The following is a 13,591-nucleotide window of genomic DNA, read 5'->3' as shown; positions in this document are numbered from 1 at the left end:
ATATAATTGTTAAATGGCCAAAAAATAACAAAAAACAAATAACTTAAATAATAGAGTGATGAAAAAACCCGATTTTGGCTGTTTTTAGCAGTCGCCAAGAACGAACATTTTGTTGACCCTGGAAATAATTGCAAATTTATTTTCACGACCTAGTCTAAAAAAATGAGTTATCCTCAAGAAGAAGAGAATTTAAAAATAACATTTTTTAAATTTAAGAATAAAGTAAAAAATAATAATGAATACATTTTCAAACCGTTTCTGTGGAAATATCTATCTTTATTATTTTTATTTTTATCTACATATGTATGTACACCCATTCATTCATATATACCACATATGCATGCATATAAATTTAAATTGTTTTTATGAATTGCCTGAACTGAAGTCAATGGCGCATGTAAGCATGTGAAGTCAAGCTCACAAAACCAATATCGCTTAAAATTTATTTACTGTAAATAACACATTTGCCGGAATATGTAATAAAAACGATTTTACGTATTTTCCCACACTCAAAAAGGGAAAAATTATGAATTTGATTTGCATAAATTACGAGTACGGTAAATTTAGCAGCTCATCAAGATAAAAGCAATCGTTTAGTGAGGTCGGCTAATGGATTGCCAAAAAAAAAATAAATCTAATATTTGAAGATTTTTTTTAAATGCAATTCCTCATTGTTCATTTAAATCTTTTAATTACTCATAGCTGCTATGAAATAAATTGAGCTTGTAAAAGCGAAAGACAAAGTATAAATACAAAAAAAATCTATGGCACTAAAATAGTATTGAAATTACATTTAAAAAATTGTATTGTTGGTTTTTTATATTCGCTTTTGTGTTTCATTGTTTAATTGTACAAACATATGTACTATGTCCATTAGAGTAGTCCAAACAAGTTTTTCCGAGATAGGGTTTGAGGCACTTTCCACAATTTTTTCTCTTGCCAAAAGAGGTGCTGGCACCAAACTTTACGTTTCAAAGTATAAATTTAGCGGGTGCTTATGACATTTTTATATTGTACTCTAGAAGTGTTTTGTACATACATTAACTAAACATATATTTTATAAGGGGGAAAAACAACATTTCGTAGCAATGGTCTTGAAAATCAATATTTGTCGATTAGAAAACTCTGGCCCTTATCGGGAGACTTCCAATAACAATATCGAATTCTTTAACACTAAACATTTTTTATTCAAGCCCCCTTTGCATTTTCTGAGGGTTTTGGGGGCCTATAAAATATATATGCTATTGCTATTTATTGTTAAATAAATAATTACACATTTGTATTGGGAACCTGCTCAAGAGACAGAGTTTTCCGATCGAAAAATATTGATTTTCAATATTCCTATACCATTTCTACGAAAATTGTTTTTTCGTATATATTTAAAATATATAGAAAACTTAAAAAAAAGGGGTATATTTTTTCGATATAGAGCCATCCTAGGTGGTGATTGCATAACATTTCCGACTTTGCTTTTTCCACATGCGTTTTTGGACCACCCTCATATATGTACATACACACACGCACATGTAGCAATTTCACACACTTACCTTCGGTGAGAACAGACACGCCACGGTGACACTCGCCGACAAACTAATTGTCACTGACATTGAAGTTAATCTCAGTGGCACATGATTGCCTGTGCCGAAATAAAGTGGCACAAAGGCCAGCCAAATGACACAAGTGGTATACATAGTGAATCCTATGCGATGGTAAGGAAACAGAGTAAAAATAAAGCGAAACGGTGGAAAAATCAAAACAAGGAAGTGGTTTTAAATAATAGGGGAATTGAGGAGCGGTAGAAAATAAACCAGACAATTTCAGAAATAATTTTTCATTTCGAAATTCCACACACACACGCGCGCGCCGATAGCATCGAGGCAATTTCGCAATCGAGCGAACATTGATGGTTTTGACAGCAACATCAACAGCAGCAGCAGCAGCAGCATTCCAGAAAGCAATTGCAGGTGGGAATAAAATGAAATGAAAATGGTAGATAATTGCAATTGACAATTAGTTGAAAATGTGGTAATGTGATTTGAAAGTTATGACAAATAAATATTGACCAATTAGTGCAGAAATAGAAATAATTATTGACTTGTATCGAGCATTTGCTATCTACACAGCTTCTCAGTAATGCAGCTCTTCGAAGCATCTCAAATTTATTTTACGTAATTTTACATTTAATAAGAAAAAAATGGCTCTATTATACTGCATTTAAGTTTTTTCCTTACAATCAAGCACTCACCAATATGTTTGGACTCGTTAAATGCTTCGGGTATTTTCCGTGTGAGCACCGCATAAACCGTGCAAACTACAATCAGAACGATGGGATAGAAGAATGCAATCATGTAGGAAGCATCGATGTAAGAATCACAGACGAGCAAATTATCCTCGCGTGTCGGATGGTGGTACATGGCGTGCGACGGTGAAATCACCATCCAAACGCCATTAATGAGAATCTGCAATGAAGTTGGGGATACAAGAAAAATGAAAAGAAAAATTCAAACTGCATACGAATAAATATAAATTATTTTTTAATGGCATACAGTGCACTGTGCTAATATGTTTGTATATGTATAGACATTTGGTATTAGTGGCGCACTTAAAAGTGGATAATGAATAATGGAAGGGTTACTGTAAGAAAAATTGTATTGTAATGGCCCAGCATAGTTGCATGCAACATTTCGTGGCATGTCAGCACAAAAGAGCAGCATTTCAAAAGCATTTGCCACATTATACATTGCACTTGCTTCGTTTCAATGTTCTGGTTTAAGGTTTTTCTTCTCAATAGATGATTTTTTTGTGTGGTTGCTAACTTTAAAACAAAAAATATTTTTTTTTTGGTTGTATTTTTTCTTATTATTACCCTTACTCAACTTACTTGTATGAATATTAGAAACGAGCAAATGACCAATTGTGATTTCGGACTAATAAAAGATGGCCGCTTCGCTGATTGCTTGCCGGCTTTGAAGATACGCGCAATCCGATTGGTTTTGGTGAGCAGCGCCGCATAGACAACGGTGAAGCAGAAGCCGACGCTGAAGCTGTGGTAGAAACAAAAGGAAAAGAAATGTGGGAAAAAATATATTAAAAAAATTTAAAAACTAAATATTTACATAAATATGTATGTAGAAAACAACAGTCATACTGGGCATACGTATTTCGATACGACACACAGTGGGGTTTCGGCGGTAAAAATACAGTTTTTTGAACATTAAATTCTTACATATCAACAACAAAAAGTACGATATTCAAGATCTTTAATTTGAGCCATTTGGTAGAAATCTTTTGACCCTTTGAGAGTCAAATTAAAACGATTGTGGAGTTTGAAATTTCATTCGATATTTTTATAATTTTTTTTTTGCGATTTCAGAACAAAAACTCGTACAACAGTTCCGAATTTTGTGTTTAAATCGTTATAATTTGGCTCCTAAAGGGCTTGGCTCAAATTAAAGATCTTGAATAATACTATGACGAACTTTTTGTTCCAGTAATATAAAAATGTGAAAAAATGTAAATAATTCAATATATTATGCACTTTTAAACTGAGAGGTTAATTTTTTTTCTTTTTTTTTAACAGTGGAATCGTGTTTCTCTTCTCAAAATCTACAATATTAGTGTAATAAAACAAACAAAGAATTTTTTTTGAAAGAAACACGGGACGGGGTTTTGTCATTTTTTTCGAAGAACACTATTTTTGGCAATTTTTTTTTAAGATCAAGGAGTAGTTCTGACTCAATAGCAATATTTTTACGTATAATATACATTTTGTTGTATATCAAAATGTTGCTTATATCGCAACGATTTATTCGCATAGAGTGTTCAAAAAGCATTCTGGGGCGTATTTTGAAAATATTTTTAGCCTACAACTATGCGTGGAATGCCTGCGGTAGGTGCGCTAAATTTGGCCTTGCGGTTTAGAATGCAACTGCTGCAAATACAGCAGTGATTAAGATAATAGTAGTAAAATTCAAAATGATATTGTTTGCAACTCCTGTTTAAAAAAATATTTTTAATAATTTTCATTTAAAATATGGTTCGATCTATAGCAGAAACCACAGAAATAAAAATTACAAAAATTGCACAAAGTTCACAAAAATGAATCAAACTTCGAAACATTTTCCTCAAAATTTCTAACTTTTTTTTGAGTTTTCGGAAATTTTTCGAGTATGCAGTTTTGTAGCCCATTAAATTTTAGTACAATAAAGTGCAAGTTTTAAATCATTAAAAATTACTATTGAATTTTTAGATTTCTTTTTCATCAAGCAAAACCTATTTTTATTAGTCGGTTTTAGCGCTCCATTTGGCTGTGGAAAGGTATTTTCAGGTAGTAATTTGTCATCCTCACTAACACGAGATTTCCAGCATTTTTTCGGGACGAGTTGGTAGAAATATCAAATTATCAGAAGACGTTTAGTTTCAAAACTAGTATCTTTTGTGAGAGTATTTTATTCATATGTAACAGCCATTTGCCACTAAAAAAAACTCACTGAATCTCCTATAAAAATAGAGCACACCTCACTGAAGCGGAAGATTCATATACATTAATTTTATAAGAACTTTCGTGACGAGAAAATGAGGCTTAGCCATCTATTACATGAGGCAGATTGACGAAGCCTTACAAGGATATTTCTCAGTCAACATTTGTGTGAAGCCTAATAAAGGCTATGGGCGCAAGTACATAGGTAGGAACAGCCCACACACGGTAGCACTGTCTATAACTCTGTAGTCAGGAAAGATATCTGCTAAAATTTCTAAACAATTAAAGAATGTATTTCGTGTATTAAGTGAACTGAAAGAATGAGTTGATTGGTTTATCCTGTCATTGAACATGTAAATATTTAGTTAAATATAGCGCAACATACGGCAAATAAATAGTTCTAAATATACTCTTCATAAAAAACTTACCGCTGTATTGCACAAACTATATTCGTGGGCTTTAGTACCAAAGCGAATGTAACGGCATAGCACATCAATATACCAGCGAGTAGAATGTAGCTAAGCTCTCGACCAGAGGCGCGTACGATAGGCGTATCATTGTGGCTATCAAAGAAGAATGAAAGAAATAATGCGGTTAACGAGGCATAAATGCGATAACGAGAATTTATACAATGTTGAAAATTCAATGGAAAATCGAAATACACGAAAAATATAAATGCACAAAAATAGGAAAAAAAAAATCGTTCAGAAGTGCATTCAATTTTCACAATTCCATTTTAAAATATTTTTATTTTTTTATTTTTATCTTCAACTTCAGCAAACAGTGTAGCGCGTGGCACTACAGCGACATTCAAAGCTATATATACATAGATTCTTACTGCTTTTGTAGCAAATTTTTTTAATCTCTTTTTATTTTTATTTTTTTTTAAGAAAGTCAACTCAATACAAGTCTGGGTCATTCATTTCTATTTGCTGCCAAATGGGCAGCGCAACAGTCGAAAAATTAAGTGGCTAAATTAATGACGTTTTCTTTTCTACCGAAAAATTTTGCCTTCTCAGTGCCCTCTACGTAAAAATGCTAAGCAGGGGGCAATGACAAAGTTACAAAAATTTTCGAGTCTTGTAAAACATGTAGATATGAATGTATGTATATAAGTACATTAAACAAATAGTTAAAAGAAAAGTGAAATGAAAAACAAACAAAGTAGCTTCCGTTGACTTCGTTCAAAAAAATAAATAAATAAATAAAAACAACAGCAAAAGCAATCAATCGCTGACATTCGACACTTGCCAATCGACACGAAAAGTTCAATCAAGCTAAGGGTCGGATATACATACATATACATACATATACGAAAGTATTCGCACATACAAAGACCGAAACATATTTGGGTGATTCACAAGGTGTCATAACATTCATATCGTCATATTAAGAATAGATTGGCGATCCTCACCCTTCTTTCTTTGTTTTCTTTTTGATGTTAATTCAATGGTAGTATGCACTTCTAACCAGAATACCACAGCGACGCACAGTTGTTCAAAATTGGCATTTTGTGTTCACAATTCACTGGAGCCTTCATTTTTCACTCAATTTGATATATTTATATATTTTTTTTTTTAAATAAAAGCTAACAAAATTTTCAAGAGACCAGTTGAGCCCGATTTTTGAATTTTTGTTTGTATTAAATTTTTTAGTACCAAGTGCCGAAAAAGTAGCAATTTTGTAGAAAATCAATTCTTCTGTTCCAGCTAATAACTATTGCATACATGATATAAACTAGTTTAAAACAATTTTAGGGTTCTCTCAAAACGGGAGAAGAACTTTGAAATGTTATAAAAAAATGTTCAAAAAAATTAATTTATTTTTTTGGTTTCTATAAAAATTTTGGGTATTCAGCTTTATAGATCATTAAATTTTAGAATAATAAAGTGCAAGTTGCAAGTGGCTTAGAGTTCGCGTTGATTTTTAATAATATAACAAACGCTTTTATTTCCCATTTAGCATGCAGATGCGCTCGAAATATTACCGAAAAAAAAAATTATTAAAAATCAACGCGAACTCTTTGCCACTTGCAAATTGCACTTTATTATACTAAAATTGAATGATCTGCATACCTAAAACTTTTCCAGAAACTAAATTTCATTTATTAATTTTGGTGAAATTATTTTTTATAACATTTAAAATTTTTCTTGCGAAAATTTTTTTGTTTAGGGGGAACCGTACAATTGTTTTCAGGAGAATCGATTTTCTTGAAAATTGCTACTTGTTCCGCACTTTGAAATAAAAAATTTAATATAAACAAACCAAAATTCAAAGATCGGGCTCAACCGGTTAGCCTTCATTTAATAAATAATAATCTCATTGAGTGAAAAATGAAGGATCCCGTGAATTAGGAACACAAAATGCCAAATTTAAACCACTGTGCATCGGTCGCCATATTGTCATATGGTCATAAATTCATTAATTTTAAAACGTTTAAACTTGTCTTGTAGCTGCTATGAATCACTAAAAAATGTTTTTAACCTTTATAAGATTTACGATATTACCACCATGTGAATCACCCAATTCATTGATTTTATGGCAAACTTACCGCACAAAAACACCGACAACAAAAAGCGTCACTAAAATACCAGTGGCACTGAATGCCATTGCACCAATCGCCCAGGCGGATTCGTGCCGCAAGTATACTTCCGGTATTGTCTGGCAGAATTGTTTGGTGGCATCGGGCAGAGTGCCCAACTGGCAAGTCAGGCACTGAGTCTCATCGAGCGGATGGCGTATCTATGCGAGGAAAAAAACACAAAAACAAAAAATAGAAAGCAAGGATGTGTAATGAATAGAGCTGCTTAAGTGGTTAGTAGAACGTAGAATTAGTATGGATGTATACATATATGTAGAACAAGGCAAGTGTGCAGCTGTACAATGGATTTCTTGTGTCGCGAATTTATAGCGTTTCGTGGCAGCAGAGCAGAGCAAAATATTTATCTTATTTAACCAAAATGTATTTGATTGATTTACGTCGAGTGGTTCAATAGCGTAAAAATAATATTTTTTTTGCTAAAATGTTTAAATTTCTGGTACTCAATTTAAATTGGCGTTGAATTAGCGACGAATTTATACATGTATGTACATTAAGGTAGTCCAAAAATACATGTGAAAAAGTAAAGTTCTAATTTTTATGCTCTCACCCGCTGGAATTTTTCTATACACCTATTTTTTTTATTTTGAAACCAAAAAAAATATTTACATAGAAGTGGCTCAAAGCACTCAAAGTTTTCCATGTTTTTATATGTTAAAAAAAAATAACTTTTCGTGGAAGTGGTATAAAATTCTTGAAAATCAATAAACCCAAAAAACCCTGAAATGGGCGAACCAATAAAAAATTTTTTGCATTAAAAAAAGGTTAAATAAACAAGGAAATATTAAAAAAAAAATTCAAGACAAAAATTTTCACAAACGAACTTTTTGATAAAAAAAATACTTTTTGAAAATATACCATCTCAAAAAAAATTTAAAAAATCACAATGGTAGCTCTGAGTATTGCGCAATATTTAAATGTAGCATTATTGGGTGCACTCAAAAATAATTAAAATAATTTTTTTTTACACCGAAAATTTATAAATTTATTTATTTGGGATTATTATGCCGTTTTGCAGCCCATTAAATTTTAGTGCAATAAAGTGCAAGTTTTAAGCCACTGCTGACGGCTTTTTGCACTTTTCTTATGGAAGAAAATGCGCAAAACCGTTTTAAAAGAAAATTTAAAAAAAATGAACGGCAGTTTTGCAATCGCTTAAAACTTGCATTTTATTATGCTACGTAAATGCATGTTAAAAAAAATTTAAAAAATTTGTAATTTTACTCAACTTCGGTGTAAAAAAATTCATAACTCTAATTATTTTAGAGTGCACCCCATAATACTATACTTAAATATTGCGCAATGCTCAGAGCTACCATTGTAATTTTTTTTGAGATGGCATATTTTCAAAAACTATTTTTTTTTTTATCAAAAAATTTGTGTCAAACATTTTTCAAGATTTTTTTTTGTTTTAATGCTTTTCATATAGAATTTTGATGTGTGCATGTGTGATTTTTTTCAAATTTTTTCCTCGCCCCTTTCTCAAGATATTTGGAAAGTTATTAAATCGATTTGGTTTTGTTTTTGTGCTCTAAAGTTTTTTAAAAATAGCTTTGCGTAAGGCCGGTTTATGTTTACATTCCGAAAGATACCCTACAGTAGCCAAAAATATTCTCGAACTTAGCAGCTTATAAAAGCTTAGTTTTTATTAATCAAATAAATACTTAAAAGCTGAACACGTATATCCTATTACATCTATGTATGTATGTGGCAGCAGTTTAACCTTCGCCTATAAAAATTTCCAATAAAAGTAACTTCTTGGCATCGCATCTGTAACTAGAAATTATGCATGCGATTGCATTCTCGCCCTGCGCTGCATTTCATTTCTTTTAGCCAACAAATTCGCTCATTGGCAGCAAATTGCAAATGGAAGATTGAACATTGGATAGGAATTCCTTTTATTTCATCTAAGTTCAATGAGTGAATTGAATCCAATTTGCTGCAACATAATTTCTAAATCAAAATCCAATTTTCCAGACGCAGTTGGCTCACACAAACACACGCAGCGTACACAATCAAATACCGCGCATACAAATGCGCGTTTAAGTAAAAGCGTTTCTGTTATAAAACAAGCAAATCAATTACTCTACAAATCTTTTCAATTTATGTGCAAAAAATTCAATGCTTCCACCACACCACCCAGCTCGCTCTCAGCCCAAGTTGGGTTTGAGGTTGCTTCTGCCCCAAAGTATGTATGTATGTATATGTGTTTCCAAAGTGTTTTGCGTTTGTGTGCGTATGTGTGTGTATTTACTTTGATGACACGACACAACCACTGCTAGTTAGATGACAACTGTAAATTTGCTTGAGCTTACTTGATAGGTGGAACAATTGAAGCAGTGCCAACAGCAACTCTCACCCTCCACATACTTCTTGGCCTGTCCACGCTCGCAGGGCAAACTGCAAACGGACTCAGGTGGCTTTGGATGCAACAGCTTAAATTGGACTTCTGCAAAAGAGAGAGAGAAAAAAATAGAAAATCATAAAAAAGTTAGTAGCCATTTGTGCTGAAAAAGTGATCAAGTGTATGAAACAAGAATGCAGCGATGCATCTGCAGCAGCGGCGGCAGCAAGCGAATACATGTGTATCAGATAAGTTTACAAATGCAATGCGGTGCTGAGCAGAAAAAAGTGCATGTACGAGGTTGTAATCCGCAAACGTATAACACAGCACTTGAAACGCTGAAATGTAGGAGCATAAAACAAATTGAAAGCTGCTGAAAGCTAACAAACCAGATAAGTGAATTGGTGGTACAAGAATACGAATGGAGACAAGTAAGAGACAATGAGGTGCATACATATGTACATAGCAGAAGATGCTATGAATGTAAGTATGTGTAAAACATAAATTTTACAAAGTAAAAGGAACTGTTGCTTTGAAACTCGGTTTCATACTAAGACTGTATGCATGGGTAAATGCAATTCTTGTTTTGTATTTCTTGAATATTTGGCTGGAAAATGTATGCGTATTTCTACTACTAGCACAAAAACAGGATATTTTCTATGAATTTTGATTAGAATGCTATTGTTCAGCATCTGGCGCGTGTTAGACCAACACATACATACCTAGGATATAAAAAGCTGTTGTCAAAATGAAATTTTTATTTTCTTTTCAATACACAAAATGGAAAAAATTAGTATTGCATGAACTCCTTCGCTAGCAAGGATACTCGGATGAGATATTCACCTAAGTGAGCAGTAAGTTCGATGGAAACATTTGTACATACTACAAAGAAGCGTTTGACTACCGTGCCAGTTTATGGTTGAAAATAAAGCTCAAACAAACAGTCATTATAGCATTCACTAGAAGAAGAGCCCTGCTGGGCGTAAGGAACTTAAATCTGAATAAGCTGTCTGGTTAGTTTCGCCAGCGAAGTGACGTTTATGGAAATAATCAGTTTCAGTGCTACAACACAATACCTGGGGTTGCAGTCCTACGATTCAAAAATTACCGTACACCATGAGAGTACTACACTGGACGACAGTCAATTTTACAAAAAAAAAATAAAAATACTGATTATACTTGTGAAACTAGGAAACAAATATAGTAAAATTGCGTTTTTAGTTTTTCTCTCTGACATTGCGACCAGAAACCTGGCAGATATACTATTTTCAGAGACAGCTCCAGTGTGGCCCCTGCATAGATAGAAAAGCAGGTCGACAACTTCAGAAGGAGAACCAAAAACCCAAGTGCCTGTACCGAGTATATTTCGGCCGAAAGATGAAACAACGAAATGAGACAGCGGACAATCTTTGAAGTAGCCAACAATCCAATCGACCCGAGCCCGAGAATAACGCATTGAGAGAACTAAATGGGCGACCAAAATGAGCGAAGTTCATCGGGACTGTGCCAGACCTTTAATCAGCCTTTCAAAGGAGAACAGTAGAAATAAACATCTGTACATATGCATAATAAAATTTAAATAGGCTGATGATTGTGTATTACAGATTTTAAAGAATAATTAATATGGGTGGACTTTATTAGATCAACAGAAGCCAAAACAAAAATGTTTATGTTCACTGAAAAACGAATGCATGGAATCGAATGCAGTTTTCACCGATGTTTTGCCAGCAAAAAAATAGAAGAAACAATTTAGAGACTTTAGAGAGACCTGTTTGAAAATTTCAGTTTAAGTAAATTGATAAGCTGGAGCAAATATTGATATAGGGCTGTCAACAGAAAGACGTTGGGGAAGGCTTACAGCCGAAAACACTTTTATGAAAAAGGCTGCCACCTGTTTGAAAATTTTAACGTAATTTAATTTATATAATAAATTTAATTTATATCATAAATTAAATATTGCAATATGGGCATCAAACTGAAGAAGCTGAGAAAATTTTACTACAGAAAACATTTTTGACTGGGGTTGCCAACAGCGTGAAAAATTTCATTCAATCAAATTGATGAAATAAATGAAATATTTAAATACTATATGGGTATCAAAATAAAGGGTTTTAAGAAAGTTTACTGTCGAAAATATTTTTGAAGCGGGTTGCCACCTATTTGAAAAATTTAACTCAGTTAAATTGATAAGATAAGCTAAATATTACAATATGGGTGTCAAACGAAAGTGTTTGAGTAATCTTTGATTTAGAAATAACTTCAACTAGGAAATTAGCCGCTTACTTCGCAACACCTTCAAAGAATTTTTGTTTTGTTACTCCATCTCACAGCATCTAAAAATATTAGTTGATACTCCCTTTTTAAAGTATTTGTAAAGTAGGCAGCTATTTTCAAATTACAAAAATGGAAGATAAATACATATACATATTTGAATATTTTTTTAGACAAATATTGAATTAATACACCTTTGAAGAAAGTGCTCTATTTAAAGACACGAGTTGTAAGATTATAAATAAAATTTCCATGAAAAAGCTCATATTTTACCTACTTTCCAAATATCTTCAAAAATACATTAGCTAACGCCCACATTCATAAAAAAAAATAAAGAATTCTTCATAAATCGAGATATTGTTTGAAAATCTCACTTCATAAAGCTCTTTAATTAAGCCTATTTTATTTTTATGAATGAGGCCATAAGAGCTTTGGGAGGAAGTAACAACACAAAAATACTTCTAAGGCGATTTCTGTCGATTCGAGGCTCGACTTTGACTGCAATATTACCGCATACCTGACATATTCAACCGCAACTCGCCCTCGTAGTATTCACCCACTTTTACCCAGTGGTAAAGACCCGCCTCTGACTGCTTGAAATGAATGATGTTGTAGCGAGCGGGGCCGTCACCATTCACATCGAAGCGAAAGTGATCACCGCTAAGACCTAAGAAAAACAATTACACAATTATTTTATGATTAACATATGTATTTTATATTATTAAATTATTTCTCTATAGCACTGGCAGTAGTCCGATTTTTTCACTTTAATTCCTACTCAAATTTCAACATATGTATTTCTTCATGGATAATCTGTTGTTTATTTTCTAATTTATCCTTTTAAATATATTTCATAAGCCAATTACTCACATACAGTTTTTGTACACATAAATATGCACACTAGGGTGACCCTTAAATGTATGAAGCTAATTTTTACTTCAGATTTCCTAAGCCTCAACCTCTACGTCGATGCTACTAAAGTCGAAGATATCACATATACATTTTGGTCTCGTATGGAGACGGTTAAGGCGAGTCGCACAGGGGTCAAAATTCAGATTACCCTATGAAGACGTCTTAACCGACTCCAATTGGGACCAAATTTTTTATGTGATATCTTCGACTGTAGTAGTATCGATTTTGGGTATTAAATGAGAAAAAAAATATTTTTAATTTTTTTAGTTTGCATGGAGCATCTGGCCTTGGACCCCATTGCGATACGCCTCAATCGACTCCAAACGGGACCAACATTTGTATATGATATCTGTGTGTGACCGCCATGCCGATTGAAGGGGTGAGACTGAAAAAAATCGCTTATTTGGTTTTAAGGGCCACCCTAATGTACACATGTACATATCTTCCTAATACCCTGCACTACTTTACGGCTTAAAAGTTATGAAACGCGCAAATTTTTGAAAAATTGCCAAAAGAACCGCGAGCGGGCTCAGAGGATCGTCATAAGTTCTGACGACAATTTTTCATTCGCCACTACGCATTTGATTATTAGCCTTTCCTTTGACGAGCGAAATCCGCAACCCTTTTCCAACTTTTCAACACTTAATGCGTCTATTTATTTTCATCACTGCCAATTTTCTTTATCAGCAAGCACGCCATGCACAATCGGCAATCAGCTGAAAGCCAACAGCCGCAAGCAACAAGAAATTTACTTAAAAGGATAAAAGCGTAAAAATGGGGAAGCCAACCGATATCTAAACACAGCAGTAGCACAACACTTTGCATTCTTTGTGCGCGGCTGTGGCATTCGTTACACATTTACTTATTTTTGTTGGTGTTATATTTAAGCTTCAGCTTCACCGCTTTATATACATATATATTTTATCTCAGTGCTTGCAGAAGTTCAGCGGTTATTTGGCCCCTTTCCAAACGGACGAACAACGGT

The 13,591-nt window shown here is 33.3% G+C and overlaps 1 protein-coding gene across 1 annotated transcript in view; it reads right to left on the bottom strand.

Moving 5' to 3' along the window:
• The window catches only part of LOC118744310 (metabotropic glutamate receptor 4), a 47,724-nt gene that overhangs the window by 11,795 nt on the left and 22,338 nt on the right, over positions 1-13,591 (bottom strand). The window contains exons 8-14 of the mRNA XM_036477225.1: positions 12,212-12,361; positions 9,395-9,528; positions 7,032-7,222; positions 4,909-5,043; positions 2,882-3,044; positions 2,246-2,459; positions 1,548-1,699 (exon numbers count right to left, since the gene is read on the bottom strand). Coding sequence (XP_036333118.1) covers positions 1,548-1,699; positions 2,246-2,459; positions 2,882-3,044; positions 4,909-5,043; positions 7,032-7,222; positions 9,395-9,528; positions 12,212-12,361 — 1,139 coding nt within the window. The remainder of the gene's footprint in view (positions 1-1,547; positions 1,700-2,245; positions 2,460-2,881; positions 3,045-4,908; positions 5,044-7,031; positions 7,223-9,394; positions 9,529-12,211; positions 12,362-13,591) is intronic.

Source organism: Rhagoletis pomonella, unplaced genomic scaffold, assembly GCF_013731165.1.
Source record: "Rhagoletis pomonella isolate Grant_MI unplaced genomic scaffold, Rhpom_1.0 Rhpom_scaffold_00008, whole genome shotgun sequence".
Lineage (NCBI taxonomy): Eukaryota > Metazoa > Arthropoda > Insecta > Diptera > Tephritidae > Rhagoletis > Rhagoletis pomonella.
This window is presented reverse-complemented; position numbering and strand designations above follow the sequence as displayed.